This window comes from Lampris incognitus, chromosome 15 (genome assembly GCF_029633865.1).
Source record: "Lampris incognitus isolate fLamInc1 chromosome 15, fLamInc1.hap2, whole genome shotgun sequence".
NCBI classification, from domain to species: Eukaryota; Metazoa; Chordata; class Actinopteri; order Lampriformes; family Lampridae; genus Lampris; species Lampris incognitus.
The window spans coordinates 28,545,431-28,570,732 of record NC_079225.1 but is presented as its reverse complement, the minus strand read 5'-3'; the positions used below and the strand labels follow the sequence as shown (position 1 = coordinate 28,570,732).

The 25,302-nt window shown below is 43.3% G+C and overlaps 3 protein-coding genes across 3 annotated transcripts; 1 reads left to right on the top strand and 2 right to left on the bottom strand.

Annotated features, from left to right (window-relative positions):
* Nucleotides 1-888: 888 nt before the first annotated feature.
* Nucleotides 889-2,231, bottom strand: rps29 (ribosomal protein S29). Its single transcript, XM_056294643.1, has 3 exons — nucleotides 2,077-2,231; nucleotides 1,551-1,650; nucleotides 889-1,013 (listed from the first exon to the last, which is right to left on the bottom strand). The coding sequence occupies exons 1-3, from the start codon at nucleotides 2,136-2,138 to the stop codon at nucleotides 1,005-1,007; spliced, it is 171 nt and encodes a 56-aa protein (XP_056150618.1). The 5' UTR covers nucleotides 2,139-2,231; the 3' UTR covers nucleotides 889-1,004.
* Nucleotides 2,232-5,691: 3,460 nt separating this feature from the next.
* On the top strand, nucleotides 5,692-8,779 carry mgat2 (alpha-1,6-mannosyl-glycoprotein 2-beta-N-acetylglucosaminyltransferase). The gene is made up of 2 exons (XM_056294873.1): nucleotides 5,692-5,806; nucleotides 6,950-8,779. Exon 2 carries the CDS (start codon nucleotides 7,215-7,217, stop codon nucleotides 8,622-8,624), a length of 1,410 nt encoding a protein of 469 aa, XP_056150848.1. The 5' UTR covers nucleotides 5,692-5,806; nucleotides 6,950-7,214; the 3' UTR covers nucleotides 8,625-8,779.
* A 6,019-nt stretch (nucleotides 8,780-14,798) lies between these two features.
* On the bottom strand, nucleotides 14,799-24,544 carry wdr20b (WD repeat domain 20b). Its single transcript, XM_056294454.1, has 4 exons — nucleotides 24,293-24,544; nucleotides 18,531-18,713; nucleotides 16,899-18,338; nucleotides 14,799-16,595 (listed from the first exon to the last, which is right to left on the bottom strand). Exons 1-4 carry the CDS (start codon nucleotides 24,539-24,541, stop codon nucleotides 16,539-16,541), a joined length of 1,929 nt encoding a protein of 642 aa, XP_056150429.1. The 5' UTR covers nucleotides 24,542-24,544; the 3' UTR covers nucleotides 14,799-16,538.
* Nucleotides 24,545-25,302: the final 758 nt, after the last annotated feature.

The following is a 25,302-nucleotide window of genomic DNA, read 5'->3' as shown; positions in this document are numbered from 1 at the left end:
ATAAGACCAATTCTTAGGTTTGGGATAGGCAGGTCAGAGTATCACCTTTACCTGCTTGGAGTAAAAATACTGATTACTCACAATAACACAAACTTTAGCGTTTAGACTAGATAGTCCACAGTTCAATTCTTTTGGCAGAATATCACAACTATAACATGATAAATGTTGAACTGTTGAGGGAAATGGCTTCCTCTACACAAAATGCAGCTTTAGATTCAACTTCCTATCTGAGAAATTACTCCACCCTTTAAATTAGTTTAGGGTCAATGGTACATTAGCTAAAGAGATCACCACCATCTAAAATAAATGTTGCGTTTGTATCTTGAAAGGCACGTCATACATTATTTTTGTAACCTGGGTGCCAGCAGACTTAATTTCAAGCAGAAAATATCATGTTCACATGGTGAATCTTAAATAGCCAATGAAGACTTCCTTGTTGCAGAAAGCTTGGCGGTGGGAAGTTTTAAACCACTATAAACAAGCACTGATCTCCCACCTGGTGTAGATTAGTCGTTTCTTTCCTCTTAAATACTTCAAATTTGGTCTTAACTATAAAAGGCTTCTTTGGGTTGAATTACCCCCAAGGCTGTAGTAAGCAAGGGTTTAGCCATCTAAACAGAGTTTACCTTTTAAGTTTAATCACAACTTTTTTCCCACAGAAATCAGTGATCCTCTAACTGGCAATGGGTTTATTAAGATTTTAGGAAGTTACATGCTTCTCAAGAATAAAATTCCGACTGGCGATTATTTGTTTTATGAGCACCGATTTGATTATGGTACTCACACATTTCCATCACCTTAAATCATCATCCGTTAGAACAACGCATACATCTGAAGTTTCACCCTCACTGCAGTAATTTAAAACAAAAACGAACACAAAACTTAAAATCAGGCTTATTAGAACAAAAAAAAAAGTTTATTTGCCGAGTTTAATTTTCCCCATTTCAGCTCGCCTTCCAAAGACTGTTTGGCCCGGGTGACGAATCTTCAGTCTCCTGATACATTTAATCCAGCTGGGGGGGGGGGGGGGAGAAGAAGAAGAAGAAAGTTATTTCCATACGGAAATAGTATTTCATCACTGATGCAAACCTCTACCACCAAACTCATGTGTTGGGCTCAAACAAAACTTGATTTGATATTGATATACTCTATTGGTCCCCGTAGGGATCAATGCATTTAACCCATCCTAGCCGTGTAGCTAGGAGCAGTGGGCAGCCGCCGTCCAGCGCCCGGGGACCAAGTCGAGTCCATTTTATTTGTATAGCCCAATATCCAGTTCATCTTACCATGCCTCGGTCAGGGGCACAGACAGAAGTACTAACCCTAACATACATGTCATTTTTTGATAATATAAACGACAATGTATAACTATGTCCATAAACACCGTGCACAACACGGTGAAAATATCAGTTGACCTGCACCCAGAGCACAGCATCCTAAAACCTCATCCATCATCTGCCTTTAGCTTACGATGATGACACGCCTTATAACAACGCATACAAGAAATCATGACTATAATGAAGGTGTAATGTAGGACGGCCGATGCTTGCCTTCACGAAGCCGATGTCTTTAGCGTATTGCCTGAAGCACTGGCGGCACATGTTGAGTCCGTATTTACGGATCAGACCATGTCTGTTCGAGCAAACCCGGCTGAAAAAGAAAAATAAGACATGAGCCAACGACAATGACACAGCAAGGCAGTAAACAGGCTAGCAATGCTACAAATGGTACGTTAGCTCTACCATTATCCCCAGACACCAGTTCAGAAGACAGCCAAAACCCCACTGCCTTAAAACTTGAGCCAAATGTGCGCTTACACCGACACTCAAATTAAACAATAAGCAACAGCATTTCGATGAACATTAAGAAAACACAATGATTCAATGCAATCGATGGCAACACCGGCACGGCCGTAGTAACATCGCTCATACTACGCCGCCATATTAGCTCAGCCGCGGGTTCCATGTGGTTCCCTTTCGGCACCAAATTTTGAAGTGTATGAAATTTTATTTAACCCCCAAACTGACTCGTACTGGAAACTGCGGCAATACATAACACAACATATGCAGGGCTTACCAGGATCGGGATCCCTGACCGAATTTTCTAGGGTGACTCCAGTAGAGCTGCTGATGGCCCATCTTGTCTCTTTTCGCTCAGGCGTCGGAAAGGAAGAGGAAGGAACGCGCATGCGCACATAACACGCCTGTGACCTGTTTCCGCCAATGCAATATGCATGTAGCGCGCCCTGCTGCCTGGTATAGTAATAATAATACTAATAGTACTATGAAACCAACTTGACTACACTATGAAGGCGGAAAGTGGAGCGGGAGAAGGTAAAAACAGGACCGAGGAAACTGTAGCCCACTGACTTCCGATTTCTACTGCAGCGGTCATACCAGTTTCCTCTCTGTTGGCGTGTGCTATTGACAATAGCATATTTTTCGCGATGCCTGCAAGATTTACCATGGATAAATGTCAACCACATGCACAGAATTGTCGACAGACGGGTGCAGGTGAAAGCCTTGATACGTACAACTTGAAACTTTTCACCCGTTTGCTGGCAGGTGCCAGTGAAGGTTTGTCGACAATTCTGTGCATGTTGTTGACATTTATCCATGGTAAATCTTGCAGGCATCGCCAACAAACAGGAAACTGGTATAACCGCTGAAGTAGAAACTGGAAGTGGAGGACTGCATTGGGACTGGGATCCCGCAGGTTCCCCAACGCAAATTTCGCGGGAGCGGGCGGTTTTGCCATTGCTGCGGGTGGTCAGAAAAGAAACTGCGGGTCCCGCGATTTAGCTAGCGCTAAGAAAGATGGAGTCAACAAACGAAATTGAAAATAAACTCAAAGTTGGTCATTACAATACAAAACAAAGCAAGGAGGTCTGATATTTGGGAACATTTCTCAGTTGTGACAGACAAAGGTAGAAAAGAACTGGACTTGTTAACTGCGACAAATGTGCAAAAAGTGTTGACGTACAACGGGACACAAGTCTGGCACCTCTGGGTTGAGGTGACATACCTGCTCCGTTCTCCCCAGTCAGAGTAAGCTGTCTTTCAAAGATAAAGCACTTCTCTCTGCACAAAGTATAATCGAGAAATGTGTCGCACTTTGCTGTAGAGACATTCGGCCGTATGTTCAAGACGTTGTCAATGTAGTCGCTAAATATGGCGAATTTGATGTAAAAGATGTTTGATGTAAAAGATATCCAGACATGTGGAGGGGGACGCTCGGGCGCTGTGGGCGTCAGTGGCAACGGAGCTAAAGCCCATCATCGAAACATGGATGTGCCATCACAACAGATATATGGACTGAGGATTACCACAATCATTCATATCCAGCACCATCCAACACAAACAACGATTTCTGTCTCGTTTCTAGATGGTGCGTCAAAACCAGGAGAGAACATCAGGAACCTGCTGTTTGGGGAACTCCGTGCGTTTGGAACAGACGCGTCACTGCTCGTTGGCCGTGTTGTGTTTGTCGCTGACCGTGGAGCCAACATAGTTGCTGCCCTTATTTATTTTTATTTGTTTTATTTTTTATCAGATGAATAAAATTTTTTGTTGCAAAGCAGTCGATTCGTTTTTCGGTTGCGTTTAATGGTGCAATATTTTTGATCAAAGTGTCATGCATGAATGCGGAGGAGGAGAACAGAATCGAGGAGCGCTACCCCTGATCAGTGCGGTAAGACAGGGAAATGTAAAACAACCCCAACAAAACAAACAACATAGGTTCTAAAATAACAAGTCAAATAAACACAGTTTAATTTTGCCCTAGAATAGGTGTACTTATTGCACTGGAAGAGCTGTAGTAATAATAATAATAATACATTTTTATTTGTGGGCGCCTTTCAAAGCACTCAAGGACACCTCACAGAACAGTAAAAAAACAAAACAAGTAGCACTGTATCAGACAACATAAACAAAACAAAGCAGGGTAGCCTATAAAATACAACTTGATTGATTGATTGATTGACTGATATACAATAAAAAGTTAATACAACAGATAAGTATAAAAATGTGCGCTAGTATCAATGTAATTATGCACTAGAACGCAATTTCGCTCCGTTATAGCCGACAGGTATGCATCCCTTTATTAATAGTATACAGTAAAATAATGTGTTTTTCCTGCGGGACGGGAGAAGACACAAAATCAATTGAACTCTACTGTGCGGGGCTGAATGGTCAGAATGTTTGCGGGAGCGGGCGGGAGTGGACAAGCACATTGCGGGTGCGGGTGGTAATGGTGAGAAATCCAGCGGGAGCGGGATTGAGAAAACAGTCCCGCGCAGGGCTCTAACTGGAAGTCAGTCAATGGACTGCAGATATGCACAGAGCCGATAGCGATGATGAAACAACTAGTGACCAGACTAGAACTGTATGATGTAGTTGCAACATTAACACTCAAGGTGGCGGTAGTAGGCTCTAACAGTAAAAAAAACAAAAACAAAACATAGCAGTCGTTTGCGTACAACACATCTCATTCCTCATTCTGTATGTGAGAACAGATAGCCGGGGGGGGGGTTGCCCCGGTTTTTTAGTTTAGTCTTGGCGTTTTGACACACATCCCTTTATCTTTGTTTTTTTTCTGACTTGAACTGAAACGTTTTTGTGTGATTCTGGGTGACTAAGGATGCATGAATCCAAATAACACGCACATGCAATCATAGTGCGTGTTATTAAAAGAAACTAATGAAACTCTGAATAGCAAAAACTGAAATATCAGAAACAGTTGCCGTCAAATTAAGATCCGCAAACGTGGTGCTTTGCTTTGACTCAATGAGGGAGAAAGAATAGATGTGCTTCCAACCCCTTTTCCGTTTTTTGTTTTTTTTTTTTTGATGTGGGAAACCCATTAATCAGCACGGAGTATTTTTAAACTTTAAAACTTGTCTGGAGGGGAACTTAAAAAAAGTGTTCGGTTACTATTTAATCATAGACATTAAGGCGCAATCGGCCTTATGATGAACTTCTTAAGTGATGGCAGCCGAAGTTAATGTCATCCTATGATGAGCTCGTAATTGACAGGATTCATGTGATGGCTTGCACGTGGTCAACACGACCAGTAGCGTAGGCCACCATTTGTGTCCGGAAGAACTTTTGCTTAGAAAATTTATTGTTTAGATTTACAATTTATTGAAGAAAAAAAATTAGAAAATGAAAATTGTGTGCGGAATCTCATAACATTGCTGGCGAAGTATTATATTGATGAATACAAGGTAAAATTAAACCCCTCTTTTCCATATCTAACCAGGAAGCAAAGTCCTATATAGAAAACGCATACGACGTGCATTAAGAAGACTGTTCGAGCCTTCAAACTGGGCGCCGAGTTGGACACTCGTATGAGCTAATGTTTACTTTTCATTTTCTTCTTTTTGCGTACATTTCACGCGTCGACCGTCGCATTTAGTCCCTGACATTGTTTTTATCCTTTCCGCCATTAAATATTTATTTCCTGTTGTCTTCTTCACGCTTTCTGTATTCCTATTACAGAGTCGTGGTGTTTTAACTGAGCCCTCATGTCTTCTCTATGCTTCTGTGTGTTTGACTCTTTAATAGTAAAAAAAAAAAAATGCAAATGCGTCTGGCATCATGTGAGGTCTCCGTGCCCCCCCGCTGGACTGGTGCATTGTGGGACAGCGACAGGCGGTGGTTCCGTGTTTGATATTTTTTTAGCTAGCAGGTCGTTCGCTCTTCATTCAGACATCGGGAGCCGGATTGGAGGAATGGAGGAAAACGAGGATTTCACGCCACCTTACTGACGACTTTTGCTGAAAGGACCACGGCTGCTTCGGTATTAGGTGACTGTTCACTGTGGTTTCTGTCGGTCGTAACGATGTTGTTGTTTTGTTTTTTGTTTTTTGGGTTTTTTTTTAAAGGGTTTATTTGGAGGGACGGCTAGTTGCTAGCCGTGCGCTGCTATCATTAGCGTGTGGATAACGCTGTCACTTGGAAAACATTGCTGCATTGCCATCTGTTGTTATGCTTGTAAGTTGCGCACATCTCGCATTTGGGTTTGGTAGAAAACGTGTCGTATTAAATCGATGGGGGGGAAGGATGACTGACCAGTTTTACCCCAGCGCGGATGTCCGTACCGAACCTCTTAATGGGCCAGTTTAGGACACAACAATTCGCAGCTTTTTATTTCAGTTTAAATTTCCCAAATATGCTTGGGCTAGAATTGCAATGGTGCGATGACTTTATTGGTTTTGGGGAAATAATGCAGAGGGCTATTAAATACACTGAGGTTTCGATCAGAGAACAAATGCCTGACTTAATGGGATCATAGTAAGACTCATCACCAGCTGCAAGTGTATGGTTATGGAAACCCTTCACTATGATATAAGGTGCCTAAATGAAAGGAGCAAGCATAACACAACAATCTAATGCAAATTTGCCTTTCTTAGTTTCCCCTATATAACCAGCTATTGATTTTAGTGTTTCACTAAGATATTAAAGTCTCATGCTAAACAAAGTGTATGCATGCGTTACACATTGGTGAGGGTTTAAATGAGAGCACTTATATATATATAGAAGTATAGAAGTATTATATATGCACATATTATGGGCCTCACCGCAAATTAACTTGCGTCTGGATTAATTTCTCATTTAATATGGTAATAATGTTATATCATGCCTTACTGTGACAGTACCTGTGGTCACTTGGGAAGATAAATGAAATAGTCAATTAGGGGGCAAGAGACCACAGATAACAGAACGAAAGATGGGAGTATTGTGGAGAGCAATTCAGAATTGGCCAGTCAGTGATGTGAAGTAAATACTAGCCGGGGTGATTGTTTGAGCACTTGCTGTAATGCCTTTTGTTGTTATTTTGTTGCAGAGAGCAAGAAATGGTAATATTTACTAGAAATGGTAATATTTTTGATAGATGAGCCATTGAATTCTACTTACTAACATTATTTTTTATTTCCTTTTTCACTCAGTGGGTTCATGCACACTGCTACCCTGCTGCCTCCCAGCAACCAACATGCCTTATGGAATATTTATCTCCCACCAGTGATGTTCTAAAGGGATCCATGTTTACATTCCAGCAGTTCACCTTTTCTGCAAATTAGTACCTAAAGAGCTCTTTTTTTTAAAATCAGGCCTGCTCCCTTCATCAAGCATACAATTGGAATTGCAAACCTGTTCTTTTCTATTTCTCTACAATCAACTTCTCTTGCATTGCAAAGAAGCTGACTGCCTATCATGAGATTCCGAATCTACAAGAGAAAGGTGGTGATACTGACCCTGGTGGTTGTTGTCTGCGGTCTAGCTTTCTGGAGCAGTGGAAGACAAAAGAAGAACAGCAACGGATCTTTTCCCAAGGAAGTGGAGACGGCCAGAAGAAGCAGTAGCAGCAGCAGCATTAGCAGTAGTAGTGGTAACAACAATAACCAGGTGCAGGCAACACCTACTGTCAGTCGGGCACCTGTGCCTCCACCCGTCATACATGCCAATGAGACTCACCCAGAGAAAGAGAAGGACAAAGAAAAGGTGGCCAAACCAGAGATAGACAACACAACCCTAGTGTACCGTGGCATTGTCTTTCAACTCAACTTTGACCAGACAATAAGAAATGAGGAGAAGTTTAAGGCAGCAAGACAAAAGGATGATCTAGTTGTGGTGGTTCAGGTCCACAACCGGCCAGATTACCTTAAGTTGTTGGTGGACAGTTTGCGGAAGGCCAGAGGTGTTGAGAGCATACTGCTGATATTCAGCCATGACTTCTGGTCCCCTGAGATTAATCAGGTGGTGGCCTCCGTCGAATTCTGCCAGGTCCTCCAGATCTTCTTTCCCTTCAGTATCCAGCTGTACCCCCAGGAGTTCCCTGGTAACGACCCCAGAGACTGCCCCAGAGATATTCCCAAGAAAGACGCCTTAAAGCTGGGCTGTATCAACGCAGAGTACCCTGACTCATTTGGCCACTACCGTGAGGCAAAGTTCTCCCAAACCAAGCATCACTGGTGGTGGAAGCTGCACTTTGTATGGGACAGAGTCCGGGCGCTGAAGGACCACAGGGGTCTGGTGCTAATGATTGAGGAAGACCACTTCCTGTCCCCAGACTTCTTTCATCTCTTAAGGCTTATGTCAGCTCTCAAAAGAGAGCAGTGTGCTGACTGTGACATCCTCTCTCTGGGAAGTTACAGTCACATTGGCTACGCCAGCAAAGCAAATAAAGTGGAGGTGAAAGCCTGGAAATCCACAGAGCACAACATGGGAATGGCCCTGAACAGGGAAACTTACCAGAAACTTATCCAATGCACCGACGCCTTCTGCACTTATGATGACTACAACTGGGACTGGTCCCTGCAACACCTAACTGTGGCCTGCCTGCCCTCGTACTGGAAGGTCATGGTAAGCGAGGCACCCCGGGTCTTCCATGCTGGGGACTGTGGCATGCACCACAAGAAGTCGGCCTGCATGCCGGCCAGCCAAAAAACCAAGATAGAAAATATCCTACAGAGCAGTGGTAACCAGCTGTTCCCAAAAAACCTCCTGATAACAAAGAGACTTCCGGCCAATGGGGCAGGCGGGGTGGCCCCTCACGTTAAAAATGGGGGCTGGGGGGATATCAGGGACCATGAACTCTGCAAGAGTTACCTTCGATTGCAGTGACCTTATTACTACTATTATATATTACTATCTCTTTTGCATCCACTTTAAAGCAAAGAAAGCCTTTTAAAAAGAAATCTTTATGGACTATTCTTCATATTGCCTGTTTTATTGGACTGTTCTAAATAAAAAACGAATGTTACATTTCAACCTCTTTATCACAATTATGACTTGTGTTTTTTATGATGATGCACAAATGGTCAAGCACTAATTTCTTTAATAATTCTGTCCACCCATATCTTCCTATGCACTGTATTTCACTGTTTTGATAGCGGGGCTTGATATTAGAGATTAATTTTGGCTAATTTGAAGTATTTTAATCTGAAAATGTAGAACGTCTCTAAATAGTAGTAAATTGGAAAGCGCAGGAAAACGCACACTGGGGCAGTAATAAAGCTGGCGAATCTGTGGATTTAGCAATCCCTCTGTGCATGCATAATTAATTAGAAGGTATTTATATCACATAAATTTGCTGAGATCAAAGGAGATCCTTTGAGGCACTTTGTTCCAGTTAAATAATGTCCTGCTTAGTTTAACTTCAACAGGTTTGTTGTGCACACTCCGGGTCTTATTCCAACTACACTGCAAAGGTATGTCGCCAAATGCCACTGATATGAAGCAGATCCATTTCTAGGTAATATGCATCCATCCATCCATTATCCAAACCGCTTATCCTGCTCACAGGGTCGCAGGGATGCTGGAGCCTATCCCAGCAGTCATTGGGCGGCAGGCTGGGAGATACCCTGGACAGGCCGCCAGCAAAAATATGATTTGAGCCTTTTTCCATGACAACTCGGGGTATCAGAAGTGAAAGGCCTTGAAAATGTCATGAAGTTCACAAGTTCTTAAAAGCATCTTATCTCAAAGCTTCTTATTTACAGTTGGGGTTTTCTTGGTGCACCATTTCTTCTCTTTGGGTAAATAATCACACTGCTTTTGCAAACCTATATAAGTAGAGATTTGGATTTTGCAGGTAAAGGTGCAAGAGGCTCTGAAGTGATGCCAAGACACTGATACAGTATCACCAGTGTTGTTGCTGTGGAGAGTGCATTTACATTTTAAGTGCTTATAGAGTGCGGTTCAGTATCGACAATTTCCACTAACAGCCAAGCTTAGTAGCCTGCTGCCTTGATAAACACCCCCCCCACCCCACCTCTTTTCCCCATCAGGCAATGTTTTATAACCAATCCTGCACACCATTCAAAATCTAGAATAACTGCAACGTCATTATTAACTGGGCTCACCGTAACTTCCTGTGGCAAATTATGCTGCAGGCCTTCCTCGGAGCTGGATCTTAAATCACAAGTCGCCAAACATGAATTTAATCTGTCATGCTTAGGTGATATTGGTGCTGAATTGCTTCAGCATAAGAATGTTTGAGCCCGCGTTACACCAGTAGGGCCAAACAAAGCTTCCCCCTAAGAACCAGTGCATGCACTTATAGACTGACCACAGAATCTTCGCAGACTGAAAAGTGTTATTTTACTTCGTAGCCATGAGCTTTAATTCCTAATGTGGTGTGACCTAGCATGAAGGCATGTGACTCTTTGCTGCTGTGCTCTGATCATGTGACCAATGAACAGCACAGCTCCCACAGCGAGTGAGCCAAATAATTGTGCCTGCACCTCAAGGGAGAAGGCTGCTGAGAATAGAACAGAAGAAAATAGAGGAGGAGAAAGTTGCACCTTATTCCTGATGCTTTGTCACTGTTAACCTTTTGCAGAAGCCAATTAACATGGATCACACTGCTCCGTCAGTTATTCTGTCCCTTACTTTTGGATCTGGGGGCATAAGAAGAGGAAGGATACCCACAAACTGTCTTCAAGTACATGTCAAAGTTTTGTTTTGTTTTTTGCAGCAAAGATTGGGCGCAGGCCATTTTTTTATATAACATGAGTCAATAAGGGTAAATATACAATTGTGCTTCAGAAAGTTGGAAGATAGTCATTCAGAGATTTTTAGCTGAGGCCAATGTGTTCAGTAAAGCTACAATGTGTTGCTACCCAAATGTATTCCCCTCGTGACGGCTGGATATTGAAGATGGATATTGACTCAGAGCTCGGAAATTAAGGATATCAAGTTTGTGGGGTGTTCTTGCCTAATTTATTGTCTTCGTCCCATGTCCCAAATGCACCACAGCAGACTGAAGTGTGTACCTTCAGTACTACCAGTTCATAATTGAATGCAGTCCAAGTGCTTTGTTAACAAGCGCTGGACCCTTAACGATTCCCTGTGGCTCCTTTGCACCTCTTAACTTCTGTTACTTGCATTAATGTTTCCTTGTGATGCTAAAACCACGAGCTATCAAAACACCATCATAAGAGTGTCTTTATGCATGCTCATGCTCAGTGTTACAAGAGGAATATTTTATAAGGCTCTTGAACCTTATATAACCTTATATACTGTTTTACATTGCTTTTCTACTTCTTTTTCATAGGCATATGGCTTTTAGCACCCTGGACTCATTTCACTGATGTCCTGGTGCATTCCTTTAATCTTGCTATACCTGTCCGGCCATATACTTAAACTGAAGCCTCTGCAGTGGAGGTCCTGCGTCAATGCTATTATCCAGCTCATTCAGCAAATGGCTTTATGAGGCCCCATTTTAGGTAACCTTGTCAATTTTGCCCGGTCGTTTATATCCCTATTGGATTTTATCTTACCCTTAGTCATATCTGTTGTAGCAGTAACGTTTCTTGCGCCAAATGCAAGTAAGGAGGCTATGCCATCTTCGGTTTTCTGAGCCCCGAGAGATTACATTAATCATTAATAGCCATTGCACACATTGCTAGGTAAACAAACCTCCGGGTCAATACAGAGGATACGCACGAGGGAATTGCATTGCCTGGAGAAGATGAGTAAATGGTAAATGGGCTGCATTCTATATAGCGCTTTTCTAGTCTACCGACCACTCAAAGCAAGAGTAATGCAGGACCTCGCATAGGCTCTCTCAAACTATTGGATTCCAATCAAATGGGTCCAATATCCCCCAGCGCGCCTGATAAATGCATCTTCTTGGCTGGGTTTGCAATGGCTTTGCCCATTCATATCTATTGGGCTTTGAATGCTGCCAAATAACTTATTTAAAAGGAAAATACGGATTAGGAAAATATGTCAAGAACTGGAAATAAGGTCAGTGTCAGTGAAGGGTTAATTTAATTTAAACATCAAATAGCATTTTGCAGACATGAATCGGCATACAGAAAAAACAAGCAAACAAAACATCATAGGGCTATATGTGAATAGAAATTGAAGTTTTTGGTGCACACACAGCAATCAGTGTGACTTTTCATGTCTCAGAATTGCCCGGTAATATTTCCATGGCAAGACTTGGCATTCAGCGTTTGGGCCAGCATGTAATTTTATGTGAGACATCTGCCAAGCCCCAATCCAGTATACTTGCTCGGATGCCAATATATTGATTTGTGTAGTCCACGGGGGATCAGGAGGACAGTCGGAGAGCTTGAGAGCCTCTTCACAGTGATGAGTGGCTCTCTTTGGGCTCTTAAGCATGCTTGTCACGCTTCCCATCAGCCTTAGTGTTGCTTCAACTGGCTTTTAGTATTGCTAAAAACCCATGGTATCCAGTTAACAGTGGTTATTGGTTGTCTCCCCTCTAAGGCTTATAAATTATAGAGGGGCAGCTTTATGTTCCTCTTGGAATATAAATTATATATGTAATGTAGAAATATAAGGGCACAGGCTTTCTTGAGATACACTGTGCTCTCATAAAGAGGGGAACAAAGAGTAACAGAACTTTCATTTGCCGGGACAATGCTGCCTCCCATCGGCTTATGAAAAGGAGGCTGAGCCCTTCATCTCATAATGCATGCTGCAGCACCTATGAAATGGTACATGCTGGAGCATAAGCAGTTTGAGGAGGTGCATAGTCCAGTATGTGAAATGTTGGTAGGTTAAAAAGAGAAATTTTTTTAAATCACGACAGAATTTAGACTATGTGTTTGCTGGTCTTGGCCTATATGGCCAGTTAATTCATTCATCATCCAAACCGCTTATCCTTACTCAAAGTCCAAGGGATGCTGGAGCCTATCCCAGCAGTCATTGGGCTGCAGGTGGGGAGACACCCTAGGCAGGCCACCAGTCCATCACACACACACACACATTCAGACTCAGGGACAATTTAGTATGACCGATTCACCTGAACTACATGTCTTTGGACTGTGGGAGGAAACTGGAGCACCGGGAGGAAGCCCACACAGACATGGGGAGAACATGTAAACTCATACAGAGGATGACCCTGGGAGGACCCCCAAGGCTGGACTACCCCGGGGCTCGAACCCAGGACCTTCTTACTGTGAGGCGACCGCACTAACCACTGCGCCACAGTGCCACTAATGGCCAGTTCAATTGGGCAATATTGCTGTTTGTATGCTTGAACAAGATAAAATTCCTTCGTTATCAACTGTACACCGAAGGCTTTTAAGTGCAACAAGTCATTTTAAGGCAACCAGCTGTTTGCATGTCCTGCATGCGTGACATGCATGTCATGTCCTGCATGTCATGTCCTGATTTCACATCCTGACATGTTCTCAAGTCAACATTTGATATGAAACCAAGTTTATCTATAAAGCACATTTAAACACAACCGAAATTGTCCAAAGTGCAGCGCAATAATACATTTGCAAGTGAACAAGGTAATGTAACTGACTGAATTCGGGGGCCCCAAATTTTTAAAAAAAAAAGGCTGGAGGAAATTCTGCACCATCCGGTATATGATATTCTCGAGTCAGCTAAAAAGGCTCTTTGAAAAATACCTGTTGGGTTTCAAGTAGAGAGAGAGCTTGATGACATCAGCACAACAATATAAGGAGATTTTATTTTTCTGAATAATTGAACTGACGGGGAGCATATAAGAAAAGGATATTCCCTAAGCAAATGAGTTACAGCATAGACATCAGAGGGATGTCTATGCTGTACATCCAATGTCTGCTGCTCAAATGTGGTTTTAGAAAGGCGGCTATTAAGACTGGTAGTGAATTGGATTCTCTGCAGAGGGAGGCAGTCAGCCTGCTCAGTCCATCCCAGTCAGTGACACATAACCTATAGACTCGTCTGTAAACCATTCAAGAATTCAGCATCATTTCTGACATACTCAATTCTACATATGCTATATGCCTACTTGACATCTAAACACGTAATACCGTCAACATATTCCTAACTCATAGATTTAATGACTGTATTTTTCTTCCAGCTTTACCACTTTATAGGACCAACACTGTATAAAAACCTCCTGAAGTGGCTAACTCCTAATGGAGTGTGTTAAAATAACTTTCGCACATTTAGAGAGGCCTTGTATAGTCTAGTTAATTGCCTATTGGAGGAATTGTATTTAATTCATACGTAATTTTAGATGCTCCAGTATTTACTCAGCAGGTAGTTTATAGTAGCATCAGTGGGTTAAAATAGTGTTCAGTGTGGAGCCTGGGATTAGACGCTACAAAATTTAGCAAGAGAGCGATAACCAGCCTTTTTGATACACGCTTGTAGAAAGCAGAAGTGCTCCAGATTTGCTGAAAATAACAAAAGAAGCTTAAGTGCTTTCAGCAGAAGCCAAGTCAGTCAATGCTCGTACTGTTTGGGATAATTGGATGGATTTATACTGCCCCGCTCTGAAGAAAAATGCAAACTACAATGAAGGACCATTTCACACCACCCTGACAGAATGGTGCCATTTCTAAAATCACTACGGGAAGCCAACCATTACTTCCTTATGGACTTCATCAGGCGACATGAAAAAAATGATTGCTTTTATATGCTTTTACACATTCAGCTTTTGAGATGTTATCTCATAACCACTCTATCCAGCTTAAAATAACATTTATTCACATTTTTAGCCTGAAATAAAACTCAATCATACTGGGCCATGCCAAACTGGTCTAATGCAGAAAAAAAACATCTAAAACGGCATGAATTTTGTGCATACAGGGTGTTATCTGCCATATAAAGACCACCAGCTGAAACAACACTGTTTAAGCTCCTGTAGTCCATCACATCATGATGTGAATAAACAAAATTATGAGAATGGTAGAACCGCCGTTCCACTTGGTTCCAATTGAAATATAGGCGACTGAGTCACAGACTAGCACTGGTTTTAAAACACAAGAGGGCATCTACAGAAGAAGTAAAAGGACTGGAGGTCAGAGACGTGTGGTCTGTCAAAGCTGTTTTAATAGGTGTCACATGAAGGAAAAAGGCTCCCACAGTTAAGATTCCTCAAATCTTCCCATGGGGGCACCTCAAGATCTCACTTGCCCCAAGCACTCAATACCATCAAGTATTGACATTTATCGGGTGTCATTTATCCGCTCACAAGTTCAGCATCAGTCTGGTCATTACCACTCACAACAATGACACGGGTTACACCCTCCCTGCTTGCGTTAATAATAATGATAATAATAACAGGTCATCAGTCCTTGTTCGTTAAACGTGAATTCACATGGATGTTGATGGAGGGGGCTGGTGTTAACGGGCGAGGGGGTTATGCCAGCGTTACTCTTCTTGTGGTTTACCTGAGCTCTGAGTGACGGCTGAATTAGACTGCTGCATCTCTGCCGACCTGCCTATGTCGTAAAGGAATCTGCAGTTGACAGGCTAGCTAGCGTTCAGCACTACTTGTTAGAGAGGAGGATTTCATAGATATCTCATATATCAAACAACTCATTAAGAAAAATACACCTGAATTCTCTTTATGTACAACAGAAATGAAACATTAACCTGCATATTCAAGGTTCAGTTTAATATTATGTATATACTTTCTGTATTAGAAATATTACTATTCTCTTAAATGAGGGGTCTTTGAGCTAGTATAAGAACGGTCAATTCATCCATAAAATCATTGAAATACAATATTTACATTTATAATACAGAGCCCATTTAATCTGAAACAATATTAAAATAAAGGTTTAATAGATACAAATGTTTTAATTCTATTTATAGATCAACAACCTTGTCAGGGAGTCCTTACACACTCCAAAATAGTAAAGCCATTCTCCTCTAACAAGCTATTAAGTGCAAACAATTCTCTTTAAAAAAAAAAAACTCCTATGATTGCAGCATCCAGCATTTAGACAAAGGGTCATTTATGACGAGCTGCTTCCCACAAGGTTCATAAGCCGTCTTTTTTTCTGGTGTTTTTCCCACTATTGGGAATTCCAAACAAATGCGTAAAAACAACGGAAAAAGAAAGAACAAAGGGATCAGTGCAAAAATACTCAAACTGTGTGACATCTGTCATTATGAGTGAAAGGGCTTCCTCACAAAAGGAAGCAAACCACCCGTTCCCTCTTGCTGCAAACATGGGGTCAACTGTCTGCACCAAGAACGTCCAGGAGGAGACTGAGAGAGATGCCACCTTGGTGAAATATCACTGCCCCAAAACAAGCCCTTGTCCTGTTCCCTTTATTGTCTGCAGATTCTTTGAAAGAAACAAGATTCGGCAGGTGTATCAAATCACACACAAATCAAAGAGGTTTGGTAGAGGGGTCACCATACTGCTTCCATCTTGTTTCCTAAGAGCTACAGGCACAGAGGACAGGGTGCAGGAGTTTATTGTCAGAGTAGCAATTAGTTGATATGGCCGCCATAAAGTGAAACACACTAATCAGCCAGTCAACCCTAAACCTGGATGATTTTTAAGCTTGCCCTCTAATATCCTTAATAAACCTCCTCCTGCAAAAAGAGGGTCCAGTTTCTAGTGGACTGGCTTGGCCATCACTGCCTATATAAAAATGAAACATGACAAAGATAGACTGTCTGGCGGGTTATGGTGATGACAACAAGGGAAAACACGGAAGGTGGTGTGTTGTGCGTGTCAATGTGAGGAGCAGCGGCTGCAGGACCTCGGCCATCCCTGTCTCTGTGGCTAAGAGCTGTAGTTAGCAGCACCAACAACCAGGGCTATACTACCGTCCCACTGGGAGAGTTGGCCGGGTTGTTTTGCGATGATAGTAATCCCTGTGGAGAGACAGATAGTTAGAGGTGCATTGAAAATAATCAATCATTTTGAATACAAAAAGAGAGGCACAATACAGTTGGAACATGATGTTTCTCATCAGAGGTGAAATTGCACCAGTAATCAAAATGCCTGGGGTGTTGTATGAATCTTAAACCGCCATTAACAATCTTAGCTTGTGCACGTAGAAGTGTTTCTGAATTCATCTAAGGCAAGGAAGGCAACTAAAGTTGAAACCCATCTGCTGTGACTGATTAAGTTTAGAAGCATCACATCACAGCATACAAGAGTGACCTGTCACTCACCACTTTCCCTGGCCTGGCCCATGTGCAAACAAAACCCTCCTGACAGGCTGTGACCAGACAGTCCTCCAGGAAGATTAACACAGTGAGTCTCTCATGAGCAATCTTCTTGCACACCAGCGGCTCGAGCAGGGGCACATCATCCATACGTGGACATAATGTGGTGCCCAGAGTCTTAGCCATTTCGGCTTTTGCCGTCCTTGATGAGCTCAACTGGTTGAGCTTGTCACTACTCTTGCTGCTTATGTGGCCCATGCTGTGGTTTCGTTTGTGGTCCTTCTCGTGGCGTTCCTTGCGCGAGTCGTGCAACGACAGTGTGGCAAATTTGCTAACACCTGTGGCAATGAAGGCGCTGTCCATAATGCTGTTACCCTTTGTGCTGCTGCTGCCAGTGTGACTATTGGGGGTGCTGCCCCCTGCTGGGTTGGAGGAGTGTGGCAAGCTATTGGAACGAGGCAAGGTAGCAGGGAGAGAATTAGGTGGGTTGCCACTGTTGCTACCGCAGCTCACAATGTTGTTGCCATTTGTGCCACTTGGATTAGTAGTAGTAGTAGTAGTAGTAGCAGTAGTAGTAGTAGTAGTAGTAGTAGTAGTAGTAGTAGTAGTAGTAGAAGCAGTAGTAGGTGCCCCAGTGGGAGGTGGGCTAGTGGCACTCATAACATTGGTGTGAGTTCTGGTACGGGACAAAGGAAGGTGTGGAAAAAGAATGTCCTCTGTGAGATCCCACAGACACAACTGCGTATCCTGGCCCACTGAACCAAAGCGGTAGGTCACACTAATGGGCCTCCCATCTGTAGAGTTTCTCTTGGAAAGCCGAGACTGGGCGCTGTTGGCCCGGTCTCTCCCACCTCCGAAGTGAGTCTGCTCATGGAAGTCCTCATCGCTCCCACTGAACTCAGCTGGCAAGTCACCGTCCTCGACACTGGTGGTGCAGTGGTCGAACGCCACCACGCTTACCCATGACTTGTGACCGTGGCCCCGTGCGATCACCCTGCAGTCCGAGAATGACCACACCGTCACCAGGTCATCCTCTCCGCCGGCAACAATGTACCGTCCGTCAGGGCTCCAACACACGCACAGAAGCCCGCCAAAGTAGCTCTTCATGGTTCCGTGGAGCTCAGCTGCATCAAAACCGAAAACCCGCAGGAACCCATCCTGGCTGGCACACGCCAGGAATTTGCCATCTGGTGAGAAAGCAAACTCATTGAGCGACCCCTCCCCCACTGTCCAGCGGAGTAAGGGGTTGCGGGCCGACTTGCTTTTGCAGGTGTGCACAGTATAGCTGTCGCCTTGCTTAAGGAGCTGATAGTGAGGTGGGGTGGTGCCACAGGTATGTTCAACGTTGTACAGGTACATGCTGCCGCTAGAGTGGGCCACCAAAAACAGGCTTTCAGAACCAGGAACCCACCGGACACATGTCACCCGTGACTTGTCTATCAGTCTCTGATGGGAGTGCAGGAGAAAAAAGAAAAAGGGAAGAGAGAGAATCAGAAAAAGAGACTGGTTGAGTATTAAGTCCAGCATCATTAGTGATGATAGATTTTACAAAAATACAAGCTATCTCCAGTAGTTTTTGCTCATGGTCTCAACAAATGTTGACATGTGAGAGTCTGTGCAAAGTAGAGCAAAACCTACCTCTTCGTTGAAGAGCTTGCTGGTTTCTTTCTTGATTGGGTCGATGAGCTGCACCTGACCTGCTGAGAAGCCCACGAGGAGGGAGACACTCTCCGCTGTAGCTGTGAGGGGGTTGAAGTCATGGCATGTCGGCTGCGTTCCTTTGTATATCCTCTTGTCTATGGGCTTACTAAGGTCAGCAGCCTAGAGATATGAAACACAGTGAAAATATTCCTCTAAAAAAGTGAACAGAACCCCCCCACCACCACCAAATGCCAAATGTAAATTTAGTTTTGCATAGCTTAACTGAAACTGACTCAGTCACAACAGAAACACATACTCTACATTAAGATGACCTCATACAGTAGTTTTACTTCATATTTAGTCACATCAAAGAATTACTCAAAGAATTAATGGCTAGAACTCAAATGACGCCCCTAAAACTTTGTGAGAAAACAACCTTACAGAGGAAAATGGAAAAAGGAGCAAATCAAATGTTTAGGTAATGAAAATACCACAACCCTGAACCCACAGTATGCAAACTAAAAAATGCCAATCTCTATAGTTTGTGAAAGGTCAGCTGTAAACACACTATCTCCAAACGGCAAAGCACCACTAAAGCATTATGGTGACGACCTCTGAAGTGCTGAATTCCAAAACTTTGGAGGTCATCATACCAAAGGGGAATGTAGATCAGCCTGCAGAGACAACATATAGTACCAACAAGTGGCCGAGGGCACTCGGATGATGTAGTGAGTCAACTTGATTTAAAGTGAAGAACAAGATACAAATGCTGAATTAATCAGTTAAACCCTGAATTTAATAGCTCAAGCTTGAAGTATTACAACCTTGATTGACTCAACATCAATCAAACCTTCCCGTCTCACACATACATGGAAACAGGATAGATTACAGTGTGGCATAGGCTACTACTATAGCCTGAGCAGAGATGGCCAAATTAACAATGATTAATCTGTGGAACTGCCATTGAAAGAAAATTTAAGTGTGTGCTCTGTTAAAGGTGTCGTGTAGTATTTTGGCTTTCCTGCAGCATAATATGACTAATCAGCAGGGGTTGCTGAATGGTAATGACTGAAACAAAGTAAACGGCTCTCCAGGATTCTGCATTCAAACACACAGGAGTTGGGCTGGCTGCATTTTTTGTTGTTGTTTGATGCCCCTCCCTAAAAAGAAATGCAGCGACTGCAGTCAAGGGCATGTAATGGCGCATTTAAAAATGGCAGCGCTGATATAAATTGTATGTCTCGTTGCGTTGATTAGTTGTCATTTTTCACATCACCAATCAATAACGGTCCAGATTCAAGCAGAATTATAACAGCACCTTTGGGGGGGGGAAGAAAAAGTCCTACAAGATGACAGCTCGTTTGCGGTAGCAAACCGTACACCATAGGATATTACCGGCCTTCAGTGTGGGCGTCATGATAATGACTCATGACTGGTTCAGGAAGCTTACGGCAAAAACTCGAAATAAATTACTTTGTCATCAGTATAAGACATTACAGTCCTGTAAACGATAGGATTAATTTAACCTATATATGCCAAGCATATGCCAGACAGAAAAGAAAACTAAGATATAGCCATGATAATGCAGAAATATCTAAAAAATGACAGCTTGATGCTTTGCTGCTGTGAGTCTCTGCTGGTCTGTTGAGGTCTGGCTGTGTGGGAGGTGGTCATGGTGGGCAGAGAGAATGCTTATAGGATGAAGCTACAACGCTGGCGGACATGTCACAGTAAGACAGCTCTAAATAAAATGATGCTCTTCAACTGTTTATGATGCTCACAGTAGCAGTTTGCTGCTTAGCTTGTTCACATTTCTACTGAAGCATTTAGCACAAACTAAGCAATATTAGGGGGTTTTTTTGGGGGGGGGGAGATCCCCCCTTTTCTCCCCAATTGTACTTGGCCAATTACCCCTCTTCTGAGCCATCCCGGTCATTGCTCCACCTGCTCTGCCGACCCGGGGAGGGCTGCAGACTACCACATGCCTCCTCCTATACATGTGGAGTCACCAGCCACTTTTCACCTGACAGTGAGCAGTTTCGCCAGGGGAATGTAGCATGTGGGAGGATCACGCTATTCCCCCCAGTTCCCCCTCCCCCCTGCACAGGCATCCCGACTGACCAGAGGAGGCACTAGTGCAGCAATCAGGACACATACCCATATCTGGCTTCCCACCCGCGGGTTTCGAACCCCGTGTTGGTAGGCAACGGAATAGACTGCACCACTACCCGGATGCCCCCCACTAAACAATATTTTTGATATTGACAGTGATTCAAATGACTCCCTGTAATGTGAAGGGATTGCTAGTACTGCAATTAACACCTCAGTCAACAGTTTTCCTTAACTTTCATTATTTGGCTTCGCCGGTCTGGCAAAGTGCACCTCCCTCTCTCGTCGAGTCCCTCCTTCTCTCACCAGATAAACCCGTCAATAAAACAATGGCATGCTGATAACAACTTACAAATTCAGAATGACACCGCTACATGTTTAGCATGAAATGACAGAGAATAAAAAAAAAGAGTGACTGGTTAAGACATTAAAACATCTACCAAGCCAAATAGACCAATGCAGCTCAGAAGTTGGCAGACTAAACAGTGGCTAAAACGCAACTGAATATTGGACTTGTTTCAGTTCAGCCACTGTGGGGAAAGGGAGGGAGGGAGTGGCTCAGCTGTGACTGAATCTCGGTAGCCCTACCATCTTCCCTCTAGCGGTCCAAGATCGCTTAATGCAGCTTTAATTTACTCATGGTGACTTGACTTTCTCATCAGCAGAGGCAGGAGACAGCTTACAGTTAATGTCAAAACGTTAGAGGGTAAAACAGCCAAATGTGGGCAAGGTCTGTCTTGTGTTACTGTAGGTAATTTGTTGCAGAGAAAACTGGCATTGCCAGCTCAATTTAGCCACAAAATGAAAAAGCCTTGCATCAATAATTACTGAAAATACAGGCTTGGTTTGGCCTGCTTGCTATTGGGACGACAGTTTAATTTTGTAGGTCAAGTGGAGCATACCAGAGACAATGGTAAAACACCCCCCGGACAACATCCATGTAAATTATAGGCTTCAAGTGTGTTGATCTGAGGACAGTTTTTAATTAATAAGGAAATTCATATTCATGTGACCTGACCACCAAGTTATCTACTACTACTACTACCACTACTACTACTACTTTTGGCTGCTCCCGTTAGGGGGTCGCCCCAGCAGATCATCTGTTTCCATCTCTTCCTGTCCTCTGCATCTTCCTGTCATGCCAGCCACCTGCATGTCCTCTCTCACCACATTCATAAACCTCCTCTTTGGCCTTCCTCTTTTCCTCTTGCGTGGAAGCTCCATATTCAGCATCCTTCTCCCAATATACCTAGCACCTCTCCTCCACATGTCCAAACCATCTAAATCTTGCCTCTCTTACTTTGTCTCCAAACCGTCCAACCTGAGCTGTCCCTCTTTTAAACTCATTCCTAATCCTGTCCTTCTTCGTCACTCCCAACAAAAATCTTAGCATCTTCAACTCTGCCACCTCCAGCCCCGCCTCCTGTCTTTTTGTCAGTGCCACTGTCTCCAAACCATATAACATAGCTGGTCTCACTACCATCTTGTATACCTTCCCTTTAATTCTTGCTGGTACCCTTCTGTCACACCAAGTTATATGTGTCACAAATACAAGGCCAATTCTTTTAATGAAAACAACTTGCTAATTGTTTGCACAAACACACAAAAAAAACAACAACCTGCGAACTCCATGGACACCTTTTCAAAACATATTTTTCAAAACGTTGCAGCATACATGAAGCTAACAAGCCCATACTTAGCTGCTCTCAAGAGAAATACTACACTGTTATCCTGGAAAGTTTACCTTGTCTAGGACACCAGTTTTTCCTATGCAAAGATAAAGTGATGTAGCCCATAAAAATCCCAACAGTCTTAACAAATATAGATGCCAAGCTGACACAATAACATAACTGATGCTCATTGTATCTTCAGAACTGAATCTTCTCCACCCATAACTGTGTAGCTTTCCACCCCTGTGAAAGCATTTACAACTAAAACATCAGTTTTACCATCAGAGCTTTGTCTGCTGTTCATTACAAGTAGGTATCACTTATCGATTTTGGCATATTTTCCCCCCATTCTAGTCTGCAACCACCACAAAGAACCTGGGAATCTGCAGGAAATGCAGGACACCGTTAATGAAAACGGGTCCAGATATTTCCATCGGCATGTTGCTGATATAAGCGCAAGCCAAAGACCAGATGTGTACATTTTGGCTGTGATTTGTCTATTCTACCTTTCAGTTGTAAGTGTTCAAACATTATCCACTGTTTGAGGGGAAATTTGTAGATCCACAGCCGGACAATCACAACAACAACAACAACACCCCCCCAAAAACACACACACACACACACACACACACACACACACACACACTTTCCTCTTTAGTGGAATGTATCAGAGTGAAATCACAGGAGAATGACTGAACATGATCAGTCTTTCTTTTGCTGTCATCTCAACAGTCCCTGTTGAGATGACAGCAAAAATGAGTCGTCCCGAGTCGTCTCAGCTGTTTTGGATGCATTCCTCTGCTCTGCTACTTTACTCACTAGTGGACCAAAGATAAATCCAGAGACCACTCATCACTACCCAGGAATGGATTAGCTACATCAGATTATATCTATGTCTGTGAATGTTCTCATTCACAGATTATATCTACCACCAAACCAGAAAAGCCCCATTTTATTCCCAGAACTAAATGGCATCTATACTTTGAATCCCAGCTCTGTGTTTCTCCTATATTTGGCAAGTTTAACCCCTAACACTCAAGAACATTCCAGTGACTATTTTTTGCAATTATAAATGACCACACATGTTGCCATGTGTGTGGATAAAAGTAAGAGAGATTAAAGGGTAATCTGAACTGATATTTCAACGGTTGCTACCGTCGGAGTGCACAGGTTGTAGATGTTCCAGGCACAACTACGTGAAAATAATAACCATCATTATTTATGGTCACAACCGCTGCAAGGGGTAAACAAAAGTGACTCGCTGCAACTACATCATTAACAACGTAAAACCAGCTACTGGATCCACACTGCATACAACATCACCAAAGCCTTTCAAGAGTTCACTCAGCTTTCCATCACAAAGAACTCACACTGCTCACTTCCAGCACATTCTCTATTGAGATGGGACAGCCTAGAGTCTATTAAAACAGCTAACCAGAAGACACTATTGATGACCCATACTGACCCCCCCATCTTTACTTTAAGAACAGAGAGTAAAACACATCAGTGCCATAGCCATTACCCCCCCCCCCCGCCTCCTCGGTTCATTCAGGTCACTCGAGTAGACTTGTCACAAATGCGGGATGTCAACATCATGTTACAACTTCGACCATCCCTCAAACATCCACCAAGGTTAAAGGGTGCACTTTCCTCAATCACTCAGGCTCGTTTTTCTGGACAACCTCACTTCGACACAGCCACGTCGGCCGGGAAGCCGCCGAGTGAATTGCATCACCGGGGCGAAGTGTCAAAACACAGGAGTGAATAATCCCGCATCAGGCCGAGGCAACAAAACTGGGGCGATGGTAGCCGAGGATGCTAATTATAACAGCTCACTAGTTTTACATGGCCTTGTCCGACAATCTGCGCACTTCAGTGAAAGAACAACAAGAGACCGAGTCACTGACACCCACGGCCGGAGACACTCGGCGGACGCTGGTCCCTTCACAACGCGGTCTTTGTTGCTGTAGTGGTGTTTACCTTTCTCACGCCTTTGTAGATATAAAAGTACAGTTCCCGGCCCACATTGAAACAGATCCTGTCGCCGTTGCCAGACTGGTCGTTCACATTAACGAAAGATACCTTCACGGGATTCGAGCCCTGTGAATTAAAAGGCACCCTGTTCGGGCGGCTGTATTCGGAGTGGGTGAGGAGTTTATAGACGCCTTCTCTGGTGGTGAACTGAGTTTTAATTTCGTTCATCTCCTTCCCTCCTCCCTCCGCCGCCATCTTGGAAATTGGCGTTCATCCTGTCCAGAACCCGGATGATGCCGACAGAGCATGCGTCCCGCTGTTGAAGTCTGCCGGCCGTGCGTAGAGACGCACAGTCGTGCGACGGACGACCGAAAGAAAAAAATGACGTCTGTTCCGTTACATTATTGAGTCCATGGGCCAGAGCCCAAAATTTCCTATTTCGGTACACTCAAGGTGGCAAAACTTACTTATAATTTTTGAAAGGATCCATGTCTGTAGATGATATTTTGGTATGATAACCATTCCTGAGTGGCAGCTGTATCACAGTTATCAGCTCATGAAGTTAACCACCCGCTAAACTAAATTGCATTTTAGACGCTGGTGCATATCCTGGTTTAGCCTCATGGTCAGGACATTTTTCAATGTTCTATAATATTGTCTTTGGTATCATTTTAAAGGGGACCTTCTTAGCTTTCATTCAAGCCCTGTTGTGGATATTTCTCACAAATATAGAGGTCACTTGAGCTCTTCAACCCGTCAATAACACACATCTTTCTGCAATTTTCGCCTAAACTATATACTTTCTTTTAGCCCTGTGGCATCTAGGAATATCAGGGACACAAAACACAAAAACTGGAATACTCACAGGACTGTAAAGATTCAGGAAATGTATAATATACCCATACTATTTCATTGTGTGAGGTGATTGTGAACCTTAAATTAGAAGGGCATTATTACTAAGAAACTAACTAGAACAAAGCCAGTTAGTCCATGGGTCAGACCAGATATCGATATCA

What these genes read in the sequence shown, in the direction of transcription:
- rps29 (XM_056294643.1), bottom strand. Translation starts at nt 2,138, where the DNA reads ATGGGCCATCAGCAGCTCTACTGGAGTCACCCTAGAAAATTCGGTCAG. An exon ending in GGTCAGGGATCCCGATCCTG is followed by an intron (nt 1,651 to 2,076) that starts GTAAGCCCTGCA and finishes TTTCTTTTTCAG; the next exon opens with CCGGGTTTGCTCGAACAGAC.
- mgat2 (XM_056294873.1), top strand. Translation starts at nt 7,215, where the DNA reads ATGAGATTCCGAATCTACAAGAGAAAGGTGGTGATACTGACCCTGGTG.
- wdr20b (XM_056294454.1), bottom strand. Translation starts at nt 24,541, where the DNA reads ATGGCGGCGGAGGGAGGAGGGAAGGAGATGAACGAAATTAAAACTCAG. An exon ending in TCTACAAAGGCGTGAGAAAG is followed by an intron (nt 18,714 to 24,292) that starts GTAAACACCACT and finishes TCATATCTCTAG; the next exon opens with GCTGCTGACCTTAGTAAGCC. An exon ending in GGGCCAGGCCAGGGAAAGTG is followed by an intron (nt 16,596 to 16,898) that starts GTGAGTGACAGG and finishes GTCTCTCCACAG; the next exon opens with GGATTACTATCATCGCAAAA.